At 41.9% G+C, this 20,029-nt stretch overlaps 1 protein-coding gene across 8 annotated transcripts in view; it reads right to left on the bottom strand.

Moving 5' to 3' along the window:
• Nucleotides 1-20,029, bottom strand: part of PPP4R1 (protein phosphatase 4 regulatory subunit 1) — a 54,840-nt gene that overhangs the window by 12,604 nt on the left and 22,207 nt on the right. For 7 of the 8 annotated variants that reach the window (XM_061595376.1, XM_061595416.1, XM_061595397.1 and 4 more), the window contains 4 exons: nt 18,850-18,980; nt 17,808-18,316; nt 412-587; nt 159-257 (listed from right to left, as the gene is read on the bottom strand). In XM_061595376.1, the coding sequence (XP_061451360.1) occupies nt 159-257; nt 412-587; nt 17,808-18,316; nt 18,850-18,980 (915 nt within the window). The remainder of the gene's footprint in view (nt 1-158; nt 258-411; nt 588-17,807; nt 18,317-18,849; nt 18,981-20,029) is intronic. The other variant, XM_061595426.1, reaches the window with a different exon arrangement.

Here is a 20,029-nt window from a genome sequence, read left to right as displayed (position 1 = left end):
CAAAGTTCAGAATTTTAAAAGAAGAAGAAAATTACAGTGGACAATTTAAGCAAAATAAAAATGGTGCTTACAGGTATTAGATACTAAATTATGTGTAAAATTAGTTTTTATGAAGTTGCAGCTTCTTCCACGTACAAAGATAAAACTTTTTAAAATACCTGAATTTTAGATTTCTTTTCCTCTTCTGGGCTGAAACTACTATTAGTACTCAAGTCAGAATCATTATGAATATAACGAAGAGCAGATTCTACAATGTCCTGTGATAGGAAGTAAAAGCAACTTACAATGCAGGCATCCCACAGCACCATCCCATACATATTTACAGAATACAAAAAAGTATTTCTTTTCTAGCATTAAACTCTTGATTGACAGATCCTCAAGTGATAAGATTCACAACAGCCAAGTATTTACCTCAACAGCATCATTGATTAAAGGCACCGGGTCATCCTGAATAAATTTACAGTTCAGTGGATCTTTGATGATCAGTTTGTTCTGACAAGTCACTGATCTGTCAGTGCCTGCTCCAGTGTCCTCCTGAGGGTCCATACTTGAGGCTCGGAGGGCAGCAGAGAGCACCTCTACTTGTGCTGTGCATCAAAGAAAGAATATACACCAAGTTAGATAACTCTTCCATCAGTAGCCTAGCAGCACTTCCCACCATTGCTTGAAAGGAAGAGTATCCTTCCCTGTATCAGCCTGCTTCTTAATTCCGTCAATGCAATAATCGAGAACCTCCACTGACAGAAGCAAAGCCTTTATAGCAATTACTCTGTGGCCATGGAATAATCTTTCTGCTAAGGCGTGAAGCTGAAAAACTTAATTTTAATGATTTCAGAAATTATTGCAATATACTTTTAGTTTGACAGGCTAAATGTTAAAAGAGTTGCCTTTGGTAAACTTTGGGAGTCAGTGGACACTGATTTCATATTGCCTTCTTATTGCTTTTAGAAGTTGACTCTGCTGTTTAAATGTAATTTGCTTTGTAAGCTGCTCTGAGCTTATGTGAAAGCATCCTACCAATGTTTTAAAGGAGAATTACACAACAGTGCAAGATAGTTCCACTAGATTTCTGAGCATATGAGGAAATGCTACCAAATGAACGGGCTTTCCAACCTGAACTATGATACTAAATAGGTGAACAAGCAGCATAGATTTGGGGATGCCAGGGAAGCCCTTTACTTCTTTCTGCAACCATGTGGAGTCTCACAACATCATCTCACCCCAACAAAACCCAGAGAGGGTTTATTAAGGTCCTCTCTTCATGTACTATCTGGCTTATCTTGCTATACCTTTCTTTTTGTTCCTACTCCTTCCCACTTCTAGATATCCTTCTCTTTTTTCCTGCATTTTAATTCAAGACATCATTCCAGCTTTGTTTTAACTATGTCCAAAATCCATCTTCTTATGGAGCCACCTCATGCCTTTAAATATTAAAGGTCATTTCTCCAAAACATGTGGAGAACTGCTGCTTCTCAGTTCTATTTACCTTTATTTTGTTTTTTACATTTACATTACAGTATTTCTTACATTTAAATGCAGTAACTAAAATATAAGTAGACCTGAGAAGCTACAGTTCTCTTCCATGTTGGTCCCAATTCTGTGTGGATCTGAAAACAAGCTTTAGTCCTCATAGTTTTGAAAATGTGGAACAGAAGTAAATTAAAAAGGAACCCAAGATTTGTCTTTGAATTCTCCTGATCAAGTCCTTTGTCTCAACATTTTTAATTTGCTTTCTAAAGTCTTTCATATTTTGATATCAACACTTTGGAATGACTGTAGGGTATGTATAGCATTGTTTACCCACTGCTGATTCAAGGACGTGCCATGTTCATTATATGCAATTTTTCCTAATTTATACTTCTAAAATATGTCACGGTTATGGAGCTTTATCTCCGTAGATATTTTGATGCAATTCTTGTCACTGCATAAATTGCTCACCCCAGACTAGCTATTAATGGTGGTCAATGGACAAAGTTGACTGTATGGTTCTTCCCCTGTTATACGTTAGCTGTATTAGCGGTTGTAAAATTCAGCAGAGAGCTGAAAGAAGCAATTCATAGTTTGGAAGCCATTGAGACAGTGGTTGCCATGTTGGTTATGTTCAACCTAGGTTTTTGGGTTTTTCAAAAGACTCAGAAGGAACAGAATTTACCTTTTAAAAAAGACAAAGGTCCAGTGTTGAATATGCAACTGTAAGAACTGAGACACTAGAACTAAATGGTGATTGCATTAGGCTTTGCTAGACACAGATAAGGAGATCTTGCTTACATGAGCAGAATGTGTCCATATAATTAATAGCAGCAATGATAAAGTACATTGAATGTTTAATAATATCCCCATACATTACTTTATTAATTTCTACAGCATGCTTATGAGGGAAGTCAATATTATCTCCAGCTTGGGAGCAGGGGGGAGGGAAAAGAAGAAACAGAGAAGTTTTCTAAAGGCTGTCTAGTGTTAGGATAGACAGACAGCATATCTGGATCTACTGGAAGATGATTTACATTAGATCTACAAGGGTTGCTGACTCCTGCTTGTCTGTCAACAACAGCAACAAAACAATACTTTCCCCGTCACCCTAAATTATACTGATGAAATGAAGAACCAAGAGCAGATTTGTGTGTGTAAGGACTGTGAGCTCCATTCAGTTCCAATACTCAGAACAAATTCCTGGGCTCAACATTCTTTAATTCTAAGTGCATGTCTTGCGCACTAAGCTGCATTTGGTGGATTGTGAATTTCAGTAAAAAAATTAAGTAGATTCTGTAAGCCTGAAGTCTGTCCACTCCTGGTGTACTGAACTCATGCTGAAGTAATATTTGAACCAGGGACTTCCATCTCACAGCTTTCTCACTTACTCATCACAAATTATTACAGGGCATCTGTTTAAATCCTTTACAACAAGAGTGGTCCCTTAATCTACATCAATGGGTCCCAAACTTACTTTCTCACTGATCACTTGAAAATTGCTGATGATCTAAGCCAGCCTTTCCCAACCTTGGGTCCCCAGATGTTGCTGAACTACAACTCACATCAGCCCCAGCCGGCACGGCCAATGGTCAGGAATTACAGGAACTGTAGTCCAGCAACATCTGGGAGTCCAAAGGTTGGGAAAGGCTGATCTAGGCGGACCACTTAATAATCTGTCTGCCTGTGGTAGCAGCTGCAATATGCTGTGCTACATGCTGTATGATTTTTAATTTTATTTGCATTGCTTCTTTTATTTCTAATATTGTATTTTATTCCATAAAATTCAAATTGCAATACAATAAAATACACAACGAGAAATAAAAGAAGCAATTAGAAATCAATATGAATATTTAATGTGCACATACCACAGACCACCTGAATGAACCTTGTGGACTACTGGCGGTCCACAGCCTCTGATGTAGATAATACCTGTGTTGATGGTAGCATCAATACCAACATTTAGAGCTTTGAGCTCTTTTCAGCTGATGCCTCCTCTAGTTCTGGCCAAACCTAAAGGTTTGCAGCATTTACTTGCTGACTGCTAGGTCACTGTGGGATAAGCCATACTGTCCCTCTAATGTGATATGTACATTATGTGATAAGGGCTGTGGCAACCTGTGTGATTTTATTCATGAGTATTGATGATATCATCACATCCAGTGTAGTAGTGTGACAGCTAGTTAGATTAAAGAGTAGCATGGGAGAACAAGATTGCAAGGGCAAAAGAGGAGAAAAGTGGCAGAGGCCAGAATGGCTTTAAAGCAAATGTGTTGTTGCAAAGGGAAACACTTTTAGATACTTCTGAAAGCAAGCAAAGCATGAAATGAGGTAATAAGTTTCAGCTCAGAGACCTAGTTCGGTCTCAGTATTGGGACCTGTACTTTACAACTTGTTCATTAATGACCTAGAATTAGGAGTGAGCAGTGAAGTGGCCAAGTTTGCTGATGACACTAAATTATTCAGGGTTGTTAAAACAAAAAAGGATTGCGAAGAGCTCCAAAAAGACCTCTCCAAACTGAGTGAATGGGCGGAAAAATGGCAAATGCAATTCAATATAAACAAGTGTAAAATTATGCATATTGGAGCAAAACATCTGAATTTCACATATACGCTCATGGGGTCTGAACTGGCGGTGACCGACCAGGAGAGAGACCTCGGGGTTGTAGTGGACAGCACAATGAAAATGTCGACCCAGTGTGCGGCAGCTGTGAAAAAGGCAAATTCCATACTAGGGATAATTAGGAAAGGTATTGAAAATAAAACAGCCGATATCATAATGCCGTTGTATAAACCTATGGTGCGGCCGCATTTGGAATACTGTGTACAGTTCTGGTCGCCTCATCTCAAAAAGGATATTATAGAGTTGGAAAAGGTTCAGAAGAGGGCAGCCAGAATGATCAAGGGGATGGAGCGGCTCCTCTATGAGGAAAGATTGCAGCATTGGGGGCTTTTTAGTTTAGAGAAAAGGCGGGTCAGAGGAGACATGATAGAAGTGTATAAAATTATGCATGGCATTGAGAAAGTGGATAGAGAAAAGTTCTTCTCCCTCTCATAATACTAGAACTCGTGGACATTCAAAGAAGCTGAATGTTGGAAGATTCGGGACAGACAAAAGGAAATACTTCTTGACTCAGCACATAGTTAAACTATGGAATTTGCTCCCACAAGACACAGTAATGGCCACCAGCTTGGATGGCTTTAAAAGAAGATTAGACAAATTCATGGAGGACAGGGCTATTAATGGCTACTAGCCATGATGGCTGTGCTCTGCCACCCTAGTCAGAGGCAGCATGCTTCTGAAAACCAGTTGCCGGAAGCCTCAGGAGGGGAGAGTGTTCTTGCACTCGGGTCCTGCTTGCGGGCTTCCCCCAGGCACCTGGTTGGCCACTGTGAGAACAGGATGCTGGACTAGATGGGCCACTGGCCTGATCCAGCAGGCTCTTCTTATGTTCTTATGTTCTAGTTCAAATTGAAGTCATATAATAACATTTTTAAGTGAGCAAAGAAAAGGACGAACTGAGCACAATCCAGTGAGAATTAGCAATGCAGAAGTCCAATTTAAAGTAAAGGAATGGGCCAGTAGGGGCTAAATTAAGACATTTCCATTTCAATAGAATGTAGACAAGATTAGCTTCTGCTAAATCTAGTAGGCAAAAGGCATAGGCTTAAAAATGAAAATGGAAGGGGCCATTCAAAGATAATTTCTTCAGGACTCAAAATGTATTTGGTCTTCTTGCATGAGGCTGGTCAGGGAAAGAGAAGTGCAAATTCATTATTTTTAGAACAGGATGGCCTGTTTAGTCCAATTTATACTCCTTCACTTTCAGTATTCTATTTATTATTTTAGTTGTGTGCTATTATACAGCCACAATAGTGGCTGTATACTATAGCCAGCATGGATCTTTCACATTCTGCAATGTTAAATTGAAAACACCCCCCATGCCATTCTGATGCTTTCCAAAAGCTCATTTCAACACAAAACCTTACAGAACCTATAGTCCTAAACTCAGAAACGTTTGATTAATAACCCTCTAAATTTTCATGGCAATAAAACAAAACAGTAAGAAAGAATTGAGAGTTCAAAGTCTAAAGAGACCATCGCCCAAGGGAAGGAGAGGCTGCTGCCGCTGCTGCTACTGTCCTGCTGCTGCTGCTGCTGTGGGACCACCACCTCCACCACCCTTCCCTGAGGGACTTCTGCCTGGCAGGACCAGGCCCCAGGTACCCAGCCAGCCAGGACTGATTGCTACCACCTGTCCCTCTTTGGAGGGATACATAAGCCGGCTGGCTGAGGTGGCCTGGGAGACCCAGGCCCTGCAGGAGAAAGAAAGCATCGCCCCAAGGGAAGGAGAGGCTGCTGCTGCTGCTGCTGCCGCCGCCGCCGTGGGACCACCACCTCCACCACCCTTCCAGAGGGACTTCTGCCTGGCAGGACCAGGCCCCAGGTACCCAGCCAGCCAGGACTGATTCTCACCACCTGTCCCTCTTTGGAGGGATACATAAGCCGGCTGGCTGAGGTGGCCTGGGAGACCCAGGCCCTGCAGGAGAAAGAAAGCATCGCCCCAAGGGAAGGAGAGGCTGCTGCTGCTGCTGCTGCTGCTGCCGCCGCCGTGGGACCACCACCTCCACCACCCTTCCAGAGGGACTTCTGCCTGGCAGGACCAGGCCCCAGGTACCCAGCCAGCCAGGACTGATTCTCACCACCTGTCCCTCTTTGGAGGGATACATAAGTCGGCTGGCTGAGGTGGCCTGGGAGACCCAGTGCCTGCAGGAAGAAGAGACCATCGCCCAAGGGAAGGAGAGGCTGCTGCTCTTGCTACTGCTTTTTTAAAATTTTTATTAAGTGTATTTGTGTGGTTGTTGTTCTGTGTGTGTGGATTAGTGTGGTGTGAATGATTTGTATGATTGTTTTGTGTATGTATATTTGTGTATTTTTATTATGTGCCTGGGAGAAAGGATTCCATCCTTCGTGGGGGGACTTTCGGGGGCCCCAATTAACGTAGTGACGGGTAATGGGAGGTATGGTGTTAGGAGGAGAACTGGCCAGGTAAGGGGAACTCGTCCCAGACAAGTTGTGTCTGTGCCTTGTTCTGGTTCTCCTCTTACCCACAGGATTGCTGGTTGTCCTATCAGCCAGCTCTCGGATCTCCACGTGCTGCTCTTGAATGCCAGGTCGGTACATAATAAAACCTTCCTTGTCCATGATTTAATTCTGGAGGAGGGTGCCGATCTGGCATGTATAACCGAGACCTGGGTGGGTGAGCAGGGAGGAGTTGCTCTTTCCCAGCTTTGCCCACCCGGGTATGCGGTTCAGCACTGTGGTAGATCTGAGGGCCGGGGAGGGGGAGTTGCTGTGGTCTATAGGAGTACTTTCCCTCTCACACAGCACCCTGTCCAGGCGGCGACTGGTCTGGAGTGTCTCCACCTTCTATTGGGCCAGGGAGACAGACTAGGAATACTGTTGGTGTACCGTCCACCTTGCTGCCCAACAGCTTCCTTAGCTGAGCTGACGGAGATAGTCTCGGAGGTACTATTGAGATCCCCTAGACTTTTGGTACTGGAGGATTTCAATGTCCACGCCGAGGCTGTCTTATCTGGTGCAGCTCAGGACTTCATTGCCTCCATGACAACAATGGGGCTGTCTCAATTTTCTACTGGCCCAACGCATGTGTCGGGACACACTCTTGATTTGATCTTCGCCACTGGTCATGGAGATGGTGATCTGGAGGTGGGATGTTTTTCATCTACCCCACTGTCATGGACAGATCACTGCTTGTTGAGATTTAGACTTACAGTAGCTCTTCCCCTCTGCAAAGGTGGAGGTCCTATTAGGTTGGTCCGCTCCCGGAGTCTGATGGATCCTCTTGGTTTTCAGAGGGCCCTGGGAGATTTTCCAGCTGATAACACTGGTGCTCCTGTCGAGGCCCTGGTCGCACTGTGGAATACGGAGATGACTCGGGCTATTGACACAATCGCTCCTGCGCGCCCCCTCTGATGTAAAGCTCATACAGCTCCATGGTATACCCCGGAGCTGAGAGTGATGAAACAAGAGAGGAGGAGGCTGGAGTGCAGATGGAGGCGAACTCCCAACGAATGTAACCATGCTTTGGTAAGTGCCACCAATAAGTTGTATATGAAAGCGGTAAGGACAGTGAAAAAACTTTATTTTGCTGCCTCTATTAGGTCATCCTTATGCCGCCCAGCGGAGCTTTTTAAAGTTGTGCGGGGGCTTTTACACTCTGGCCCTCACAATATTATAGAAACATCTGAAGCCCGCTGCAACGAAATTGCTGGACACTTTCAAAATAAGATTGCTTGCATCCGTAGGGACTTAGACTCTGATGTTGTGACAGATGAATCCAGTGAAGTGTCCGGAGCACGGCCTTGTCCTTTATTATTGGATGAGTTTCAGTTGGTGCAGCTCGAGGAAGTGGACAAGGTGCTTGGAATGGTCCGGGCAACCACGTCTGTTCTGGATCCTTGCCCATCTTGGCTAGTGAAAGCTAGCAGGGCTGGAACCACCGGCTGGGCCAAGGAAGTGGTTAATGCCTCCTTGAGAGAGGGAGTAGTCCCTAGTAGCCCCAAGGAGGCAATAGTGAGACCTCTTTTAAAGAAACCTTCCCTGGACCCAGATAATTTCAACAACTACAGACCGGTGGCGAATGTCCCCTATTTGGGCAAGGTCTTGGAGCGGGTGGTTGCTAACCAGCTCCAGGTGCTCTTGGATGAAACCGATTATCTGGATCCGTTTCAATCCGGTTTTAGGCCCGGTTTTGGCACTGAAACAGCCTTGGTCGCCCTGTATGATGACCTTTGTCAGGAGAGGGACAGGGGGAGTGTGACTTTGTTGATTCTCCTTGATCTCTCAGCGGCGTTTGATACCATCGACCATGGTATCCTTCTGGGGAGACTCGCGGAGTTGGGAGTTGGGGGTACTGCTTGGCACTGGTTCTGCTCCTATTTGGCGGGTCGTCTCCAGAAGGTAGTGCTTGGGGAACATTGCTCGACACCCTGGACTCTCCATTGTGGAGTCCCTCAGGGGTCGGTTTTGTCCCCCATGCTTTTTAACATCTACATGAAGCCTCTGGGTGCGGTCATCAGGAGTTTTGGAGTGCGTTGTCATCAGTATGCTGATGACACGCAACTCTGTTTCTCCTTTTCATCTTCTTCAGGTGAGTCTGTTGATGTGCTGAACCGTTGCCTGACCGCGATAATGGACTGGATGAGAGCTAATAAACTGAGACTCAATCCAGACAAGACTGAGACACTGTTGGTGAATGCCTTCCCCGCTCAGATGGTGGATGTGCATCCTGTTCTGGATGGGGTTACACTCCCCCTGAAAGAACAGGTCCATAGTTTGGGGGTCCTTTTTGACCCTTCCTTGTCTCTTGAGGCTCAAGTGGCCTCGGTGGCACAGAACGCGTTTTACCATCTCCGTTTGGTAGCCCAACTACGCCCCTATCTGGATGGCGACGACCTCGCCTCAGTTGTTCATGCTCTGGTAACTTCGAGATTGGATTACTGTAATGCGCTCTACATAGGGCTGCCCTTGAAGACAGTTCGGAAGCTTCAGCTAGTGCAGAATGCGGCAGCTAGACTATTGATGAGGACCAGTCGGTCTTCGCACATAACTCCTGTTCTGGCTCGCCTGCACTGGCTACCTATTTGCTTCCAGGCGAGATTCAAGGTGCTGGTTATGACCTATAAAGCCTTACATGGCGTGGGACCGCAATACCTGGTGGAACGCCTCTCCCGCTATGAACCTACCCGCTCACTTCGTTCAGCATCTAAGGCCCTCCTCCAGGTACCAACCCATCGTGAAGCCCGGAGGGTGGTTACTAGATCTAGGGCCTTTTCTGTGGTGGCCCCCGAGTTGTGGAATAGCCTCCCCGAAGAGGTACGCCTGGCGCCTACATTATCTTTCCGGCGCCAGGTGAAGACCTTCTTATGCTCCCAGGCATTTTAATCATTTTAATCTTTTTATCTTTTTAATCTTGTAATACTAATCCTTTTATCATCTTATATTTTGTTTAATTGTATTTTGTTTTCATTGTGTCTTATATGTTTTGTGATTTTATTATTATGATGTATGTATTTTATCCTATTCTGTTTACCGCCCTGAGAGCTACTTGCTATGGGCGGTATATAAATGCAACAAAATAAATAAAAATAAAATAAATAAAATAAATAAATAGAGAAAAAAAACCCAGGGCCCTTTTGGACTTTTTTCTCTGAGAGTTCTCATAATCTGTTGAAATTCATTAAAAATCAGCCATGTTCACAGAGGACCTGTAATCCTAATATTGACCTTGCCCCATACTCTGACCTTCATCCTCTGCAGGTTAAAAGTTTAAAAAATGCCTGGCTGATCTTTAATTAATTTAAGAAATTTTGCATGAAATGATGTCAGACTGAATGATAATGTCGGGCATGCTCAGTAAGAACCAACTGTCAGTGTTCTAAAAGCCAGACTCACAGCTGCTGGGCTTAGCTAATCAGGGGGCCACACCCACACCAGACTTTGATTTCAGGCGAGACAGTCATGGCTTTCCTCAGAGATTCCTGGGAAGTGTAGTTTGTGAAGGGTGATGAGAGGACACTGCTATTCTCCTGAGAAAGGTCCAGTGGCCAGAGTGGTTTAACAGTCAGCCACTCTGACTGAAGCTCTGTGAGGGAACAGGGCGTCTCCTAGCAACTCTCAGCAACCTTCACTAACTACACTTCCCAGGATTCCTTGGGAGAAGCCATGACTGTCTAATGTGAAATAAAGGTCTGGTGTGGATGTGGCCAGGGACAGCTTTGGTTTAAATTTGGGTGGGAGGATATGGTGCCTGCTGTAGAATAAAAAGGTGGGGGAAACCATGAAAAGCAATGATACTGTTCACAATGTGTTCCTTTTGGAAAGGAAGGGGGCTTCCCCTCTGCCCAGTGCCCACCCACCCAATCTCCTCCCCTCCTAGCCCTTCCCCGAGTCAGTGTTGGACTATGATCTGGGAGACCAGGGTTCGAATCCCCAGCCATGAAGCTCACTGGGTGACCTCAGGCCAGTCACTGCCTCTCAGCCTCAGAGGAAGGCAATGATAAAACCACCTGTGAATACCATTTACCATGAAAACCCCATTAATAGGGTCACCATAAGTCGGGACTGACTTGAAGGCAGTCCATTTCCATATATGACTGCACAGAAATAAATCCCACTGAACTCAAAAAGTATAATAATAATAAATAATATGCAACTGATCAATCCCACCCTCCCTTCTCCTCCCTTTCCCCTCCCCTCCCCCTGGCCAGTTTTACCTATCGTAAGCATGGTTGCACAGGAGTAAATACCATTGAACTCAATAAGCATGCAAATGATCAAACCTGCCCTCCCCTTCCCTCCCTTTTCTTTCCCCTCCCCCTGCTCCCCCCTCATGGTTAGTTTTACCTATCCTAACCATGATTACATTGGGGTAAATCCCAATGAAATCAATAAGCATGCAAATGATCAGAGCTGGCTTCCCTCCTCCTTCCTCCTCCCCTCATCTCTTCCTTCTTCCCTGCCCACTCCAGCCATCCCCCGTCAGTTTTACCTATCCTAAGCATGATTGCATGGGAGTAAATTCCACTAAACTCAAACATGCAAATGATCAAACCTGTCCTTCTCCTCCCTTCCCCCTCCTTCCTGATCCCTTCCCCCTCCTTCCTGGTCTCATCCCCCTCCTCCCCTTTGCATTCCTCCCCTCCCCATCCCCTGTGGTCAGTGTCACCTATGGTAAACATGATTGCAGGGGAGTAAATCCCAATGATCAATCCATTGTCGGCAAGCTTCCACAGGATCCCATTTCTTACCTCCAGGATTAAAAAGCAGAGAAATTCACTAAGAGGCAAAAAACCTTGTGGTTTAAGCATGTACCTATAGCCCACAGCTATTTCTATTAAACTTTAAAAAGCAGGGAAATTGGGCAGCTACAGTGAATGCACCAGGGGAGCAGGAGATCTGACCTCCTCTCTGAGATATTGGACTGCCCTACAAATTGGTCAAAATGCAAACACAATTTGAGTTCGTCTTTCACAGTCCAATCCACTTCCTCTGTAGTTTGGAAGAATTTGGTAACATGAGCCTCTGAGCATATGGCAAGTGGTGGCAACACCAGCAAACAGCCCAAATAATAGAAAGACGACATGTGCTGTGCTGATCTTGTTTTAGCAGGGACGAAGCAACATTATTAAGACAGTTGATATAGTTGATGGTCACTTTAAATATGCCTGATTTACTTTGCAATTTTAGTGAAGTTTCCTATAGGAAATCATTTTCTTTTGTTTCTGTGAATATGTGAAGTATTTATTTATTTATGTATTGATTGATTGTATTTGTATACCACCCCATAGCCAAAGCTCTCTGGGCGGTTTACAGTAACTAAAAACATTAAAAACAAATATACAAATTTAAAACACAAGTACAGCAACACTTTGCAAAATTTACACTAAAAAAACTCCAAAAATAATGTGGAATAATAGCACTGACTATTCTGCAGAATAGTCTCCAGTGGAAATCAGGAGTGTCTCAGTTTGCACAAGATAAAACAGTGGGAGGTGAAATATATTCTAGCAAAATGCTAGGTGTGCTCTATGTTTTTAATTGACCACGCCCACCTTGCCTTAAATGAAGTGGTTTAAACATAGCAAGCTGAAAACATCCATCATGGGCAGGCTAAGTTTGTTTTTTCCAAGAGCTAGAGTCATTCCTGAAGTAGCAATATATTGTAATCAGTCTGAATTTACATCAAACTGCAGTTTCAGATTCAACTGTTAATGCACCCAAAATAGAAATAGAACATAACCTCCAGTTTGAAACACAAAAGGCTGTCTTCACCATCATATAACACTGACCAATAAAAAGGCTTTGAAATTAATAAAAATAAATTTGACATAGATTTCTAGGATGAATAATGAGAGAAATAAAATTTTCTAGATTAGATTCTCTGTACAAACCATAGTAACACAGGAAAGAAGCAAAGAAAGAAGAACACCAACAAACATACAAAAATGTAATTCTCCATCTTTGGAGATGGCAGGTGTTGCCACCACTCACCATACGCTCAGAGGCACATTACCAAATTCTTCCAAGCTACACAGGAAGTGGATTAGACTGTGAAAGACCAACCCAAATGGTGTCCGCATTTTGACAGATTTGTAGGGCAGTCCAAAGGTCAGGTCTCCTGCTCCCCTGGTGCATTCACTATAGCTGCCCAATTTCCCTGCTTTTTAAAGTTTGATAGAAATATCTGTGGGCTATAGGTCCATTCTTAAACCGCAAGGTTTTTTGCCTATTAGTGAATATCTTTATTCTTGTGTTGCTAAAATACAGTGTTTGCATAGCAACGTAACATCCTCCTGGTTTTTAATCAGCATCTGTAACTTCTCTTTCCTGCTTTCCTAAAGTGCTGTTACTTCCTTTCTGCCTGCTTCCTTCCTACCTGACAGTAGAGAAAGTTGCTGTGTGATTACATCATTGAGGCACATACTTTTTAAAATGCTTTCCGTAGAGCATTTGCCTATGGCACATTTCAAGTACTAAATTTCAAATGGGTTTCTATAATCAAGAAGCTACTCAGTATTTACTCATTGTGGTAAGCCATAATAAAAAATCCATTTTAGTACAAGAAAAAGCAAATCTATAAAGCAAAGAGGCAAGAAGCTTCCTAATAAAGTGTATTTTGAAGTTTTGTATATAAACTTTAAAAACCTGAGATAAAGAGACAACAACGAACTGTCCAGACCCACTATTTAGTATCTGGTAACAGTTGATCAAATATGTATCTCCAAGTCTGTGTCCTCCTGTTATGACACTTCGAAAAGGAACTGCTTGGGTTTTAAAATAATAATAATTACACTTAAACAATTGTTAAATGCAGCAAAACTTTAATTGGCAGCAATTAACTATATATATGAATCTATTGATTAAATTTGTAAGTTATCACAGTCAACAATGAGAGTAAACTGGGTTTCAACAGACATACTTGGAAGGGTTAATAGCAAGCAACAAAGTGACTAATTAGTTCTTGTTTTGGACCAAGAGGCAGCCGGCCTGTTTCCTGCATAGCTCATTAAGAGATGCATTGCAACTAACATCTTTAATACTGTGATAGATCTGGCTAGCAAAACTTTTGTGTTTGTAATGTAAGAGCAGCCCTGTTGGAAAAGGCATATCTAATCCGGCATTCTGTTCTTACATCTGGTGGCCAACCAGATACCTATGGGAAGCCCACAATCAGGATACAAACGCAACAGCACTCTTCCACTCATATTTTTCAGGAACTAGCATGGAGGTTAAGGGTTTCCAGGACTGATGTTGAATTACATTATCCTAGCAGCCTCATACTCGACATTCCTCAGGAATTCAAAGAAACAAAAAAATCAATGTAGTTTTGAAAGCAGTGGTTAACGTGAGTGCAGTTGTTCAGTCTGTCATCTTGAGTCAAAAAGGCATCCAACTGTATCCAAACACAAATGAAGACCTGTTCCTGTATCACAGGAACCATCATGCAAAAAATTTGGTTACAATATCTTAAGAGGTGTCCAAATGTGTAAGGAACAGACAAAGAGACAACAACTTTCCAAAATATATAGTCAATTCAGAAATATCTAAGAACATTCAAGAATATCACAGAGAAAACTGCCAAGAGGGGGCACAGCTAATACCATGGTAGATAGAAACAAAATTCAAAGGGACCTTGATAGGCTGGAGCATTGGGCTGAAAACAACAGAATGAAATTCAACAGGGATAAATGCAAAGTTCTACACTCAGGAAAAAGAAACCAAATGCACAGTTATAAGATGGGGGATACTTGGCTCAGCAATATGACATGCAAGAAGGATCTTGGAATTGTTGTTGATCACTAGCTGAATATGAGACAACAGTGCAATGTGGCCACAAAAAAGGCAAATGGTATATTAGGCTGCATTAACAAAAGTATAGTTTCCAAATTGTGTGAAGTATTAGTTCCTTTCTATTCAGTACTAGTTAGGCCTCATCTTGAGTACTGCATCCGGTTCTGGTCTCCGTACTTCAAGAAGGACACAGACAAACTGGAACAGGTTCAGAGGAGGGCAACAAGGATGATTAGGGGACTGGAAACAAAGTCCTATGAGGAGAGACTGAAAGAACTGGGCATGTTTAGCCTGGAGAAGAGAAGACTAAGGGGAGATATGATAGCACTCCAAGTACATGAAAGGTTGTCGCACAGAGGAGGGCCGGGATCAATTCTTGATAGTCTCAGAGTACAGGACACAGAATAATGGGCTCAAGGTGGAGGAAGTCAGATTTTGACTGAACATCAGAAAAAACTTCCTAACTGTTAGAGCCATACGACAATGGAATCAATTACCTAGAGAGGTAGTGGGCTCTCCGACACTGGAGGCTGGACAGCCATCTGTCGGGAATGCTGATTTGGATTCCTGCATTGAGCAGGGGGTTGAACTTGATGGCCTTATAGGCCCCTTCCAACTCTACTATTCTATGATTCTAAGAGAGATATATCAACCAGTCATGAGGGCAACTGTATTCAGATGGGGACAAAGATTTATGCTAATTATCATGAATTACATCTACATTACAGACTTCCATATACCACAAAATACTTAAAAGAAAAGTAGTAGAGAGACCAAGAGGCATGTTCCATGACACTTCTCACAGAAAAATATTCAGTGAAATACAAAGTATTTACAGCCCTTCAAGGTTCCTGGAGAATTAAACTATATAAGGGCTGTGGAGACTTTAGCATGAAGCTTCATTTCTACTGTAGTGCAATATGGTGATATGGATGGAATTTGATACCCAAATAGAGATGTGAAGGCCTGGAAAAAAACTAGAAAAATAAAAAAACTGGTTTTTTTCCTGTTTTTCCGAAACCTTTTTTGTTTTTCCCCCAAAATTGGAAAAATTGAAAAAAAATGAAGAAAAAATAGATTATGGAATGTTTTATTTTAGCATGATGAATAAAATGTTTCACTGAATCTTGCTCCCTTCACTTTTTCTCAGTTCTTTTTATGGGAATGGATGCTTTATGTCTGCTTGAAAATGTGGAAGACTAGCGGAGACATAAATAATTTTCTTCGTTATTAACGTTGATGGTTTCTTCTGTTTTTTTTTTTAATTTTTTTTGCCTGCTCCTCATAAACTGGCAAAATGAAAGAGGTTCCTTACAGTCCAGGTGCTCCTTACAGTTCAGGAGCTTGTAGATCCATTTGTTACCAAAAGAAGTAAAAATTTAAAAAAGTAAATTCAATTTGTAATAATTGTTTGCATAAAATGTACTTTTAATATACCAACAAATTTATGCCAAACCAACTTGTACATAATTACATTTTATATTCCTGAAGTAATAAAGTGACTTTTAATTTGTAAGAAGTGCTAATGTTGCATTTTTTCAATTTTTCCAAAGATGTCAGTTCCCCCCCCCCCAGTTTTTCCCCATGGCTTCAAAATTTCTGGAAATTTTACATCTCTATACCCAAATAACTTCTTTAACAGGCAGCTTAACATTTAAACCAGGGAGTAAATTGACCATAGAAAACTGGTCCAACTACCCTATAAAAATTTACCCACCCTGCGATTTAAGACTTTTTTAAAAAAGAAAAGAAAACGGAAGGAAGAAAAACGAGTAGTTGTGGCAAAACAAGAGACTCAATTAACCATAAATTCATTTAAACTATCCATAAATAGTTAAGTAACTTTCTATAAATAGAGTAGCTAAATGCAACTGGATGTTTCTGTTATTTGCATTTATAAGTAATCATAGTATATTTGCATAAATCAAGGTTATTTCTCAAAAACAGTGGATATCAGTTTGATCTGAATCTTTTTTCAGGTAATGTTCAACCTCTGTTCAACCGATTCAACATAAAGGCGAATTCTATGTCACACATAAGAATGTGAGAGCCCTGCTGGATCATACCAATCTAATCCAGCGTTCTGTTCTCACTGTTAACCTACAGGGAGCCTATAAGCAGGACATGAGCACAATAGCACTTTTACAGTCAAGATAGTAATAGGAATTAGTTGATTAAATTGCCTGAAAAATTCTGGAACCATCTTATGTGAGGAGTTTCAGATGGGCTAAACTAGATGCTACATTAAATGCATCTTTGCATATAACTTGCATTTCAAAAATTCATGTCAACTCAAAAGCAAGTCCTATTGAATTCAATGGAGCTTACTTCCAGTGGGGTTAGGCTTGCAGCCTTATATATCAAGACTCCAGGATGTGTGGACAGAGGTAGAGAAAAGAGTTTAATCCTTTTCTCCCTTTCTGCAACCCTAATGAAATTCCCTCCTCTGAAATTCCCTCTGGAAGGTACTAATGGGGGATTTCCTTCCCATGAAATAGCATCTTCGCAGAAGGGATTTTCCTCAGGACCACATCAGAGGAAGAAAGGGTTGCACTCATTACTCCATACCTACTGGTAATTACCAACCCCTCCCAGCTGATGCTATTTGCATTAAAAACATGCATGTTAATGCAAAGACATAATGGGTTGTATTCAATGTAGCACTAAGGAGATCATTCTACCAGCAGAAGCATTTCTGCTCACTGGATGGAATGGTCTCTCCTTTCCTCACCCCATGTACTATTCTGGGGGTTCTCCCAACACACCGAAGCAGATTTGGCAAGGGCATGGGATATGTGTGGGGGTGAGGAAATCCTGTTGTGCTAACAGGAATCCTTGTGCTGGCTTCTGCTAGTGCAATAAGTTGGTTGAATATGGACCAACAACATGTAACATCTAATTTGGCCCTAGAAGATACCGTTGTTCTGCAAATAAATTGTGTGCGTGTTATGTGCTTTCAAGTCAATTACGGCTTATGGCGATCCTATGAATCAGCGCCCTCCAATCGCATCAATTATAAACTAGCCTGTTCAGATCTTGTAAGTTCAGGTCTGTAGCTTCCTTTATGGAATCAATCCATCTCTTGTTTGGTCTTCCTCTTTTTCTACTCCCTTGTTTTTCCCAGCATTATCATCTTTTCTAGTGAATCATGTCTTCACATGATGTGTCCAAAGTATGATAACCTCACTTTCATCATTTTAGCTTCTAGTGATAGTTCTGGTTTAGTTTGATCTAACAGCCAATTATTTGTCTTTTTCACAGTCCATGGTACCCACAAAGCTCTCCTCCAACAACACATTTCAAATGATTTTTCTCTTATTCCCTTTTTTCACAGTCCAACTTAGCTATGGGATTTTAAAACTAGTTTCATTTTAGTTTATTTATTTAAATGGTCTCAACCTTTCTTTTTTGGGCATCTAGTTCAAACTTTTCTGGAACTTAAATTGTTTTAATATGTTAATACCTTTAACATCTGGATCATCCATATGAGGCTCCAAATTTTCTATCATTTCCTCCAACTCCTTCCTTGTAGCCATGGTAATGTTTGAAGAAGCCGATACAACAACGCCCTGTTCTTCCTCCTGAGTTTCTGAATCAAGTACTCCTGCAGCTTCCTGAAGCTCTAAATCAATATCTATCCTGGGAAGTGGAGTCCTCCAGAAATGGAATGAGTTATATAGTTCCTGATCAAAAAAGGAATTTTCCTTCGAAGCCAGTGCAGGTGCTGGCAGCACTGCTACGCTGCAATGATGAAAACTTGGCTCATTTTTATCTTCTGTTTCTCTGCATGATTCTGGAGACAAAGTGCAATGAAACATTGTCTCAGGAAGGGAATGAACCAACACGGAGTTACCCTCTTCTTTGTCATTTTCAAAGATCTCTGCAAAATCACTGTCATCAGCATCTAAAGACAACTCTGTCTGGCTCTGCACATCATTTGTTGAAATATCTTCTGTAGTTACAATCACATTGCTGGACAAAGAAAATAAATGTGTATGTTAAATTATCTATCCCAGTGGCTATAAAGATACACTCGGCTACATCATGGGTAGTCTGGACAGAATCAAACAAATAAACTAAATTAAAGGCACAAGGAGCTGTAAATGTGCTGTAGCACACAACAGTGGCCTTGAAATTTGGCATACTTCTCAAAAGAGATTAGGCACCACTAATGCTGCCCTGGGCTCCTACTGGGAGGAAGGGCAGGATATAATTTAATTAATAAATAAATAATCTACATAAGGACATCTGTGTCTCACTTCCCTATGCACTCTCTCATGGGCAGCATCAAAATTGTTAAGGTACTTCCACAATATATAAAGAATGAAAATTTGGCACAAACAAATCCAATAATGAGGATGTGTTGGACCAAGTTAAAACAGGGACTTCTTTTCCTCCTCCCATCCCAAAACTTGGGACATGAATGGCAGAACATACAGTCAAAGTGTAGGTACAAAAATGTAAAGAACCAATGAATTAAAATGAAATGAACGATCAGGCCATACCTACGTTCCTCTGCAAAGTTCTGATCCTCAGTGTCTTTACATTCTTCTTCTTTAAAAAATTGACCACTGCTGGATGGATTAGCAAATGTTGATATAAAAGGCCCCAGGGACTGAAAGGCAGCTTGGCGGACCTAGAGTAATGGATTCCAGAGAGTTCCTTTAAATACAGCTGCTTATAACAAATGCCCCAGCTGCCGGGAGTGGAAACATGGTAAGCTCCCAAGGGTATGCTGCAGGGGAATCTTCCATCTTGAAACAGGGCCAACAAGTTGGACACGGGAATGCATTGTGCCAGCTGCCTTAAGAATCAGGACAATGGGGTCCTTCCAATATTACAGCTGGAAGTGGTGGGCACATACCTGAGACTCACACCTGTGTCTGAAGATACATATAAATGTACATATCTATCTGTAAGAGAATATTTACAAATTCTAGAGGGGGGAGGAACCTGGTGCCCTTCAGAGGTTGGACTCTCAACTCCCATAAGCCCCAGCCAGCACAGCCAATGGTCAGGGATGATGTTGCTGGCCTGCAGCTCCTATCTGGAGTACCATAGGTTAGCTACTTCTTAGAAACTGGAACAGTTAGTATGAAATCCAAAACCACTTTCAAATATATGTTTTAAAAGCTAGAGGTGAAACCAAGTAACAACTAGGAAAGAATGTCACATACCTGATTGCAAGGAGGTTAATTTATTTATTACATTTATATACCGCCCCATAGCCGAAGCTCTCTGGGCGGTTTACAGCAACTTCACCCAAAAGAACCCCTTACACATTTTATTTTTTACCTTTCTACATGCTGTTTTTTGCCCAATTGTTTATTCCCTTGTCAAATCATATTAACCTTTGGGTTATAATAGTATTTTCACTGGGCATGTTTATGTTCGCTTTCATAATCAAACATTCATCTTGGGCAAAACAAATTACTTTTGGTTCTGGGAAATAAGAGTTTTGGCCCTTATGCTATTTGAAAGATGCCACAAAACATTTTACTACTAAGTAAAAAGACAAAATATCTGGAGATACACTTGCCTTAAATTTCTATCCCTAAGAGACAGATATTTGAAAACATATAATCAATGTCTACAACAACCCTTTTGGACCAGGGGCACATTTCAAATTTTGAGAGACTCCTGAGAGTGCCAGTCACAAAATGGCTGCCATGGGGGTATGGCATA

Source organism: Rhineura floridana, chromosome 1 (genome assembly GCF_030035675.1).
Source record: "Rhineura floridana isolate rRhiFlo1 chromosome 1, rRhiFlo1.hap2, whole genome shotgun sequence".
Classification (NCBI taxonomy): domain Eukaryota; kingdom Metazoa; phylum Chordata; class Lepidosauria; order Squamata; family Rhineuridae; genus Rhineura; species Rhineura floridana.
This window is presented reverse-complemented; position numbering and strand designations above follow the sequence as displayed.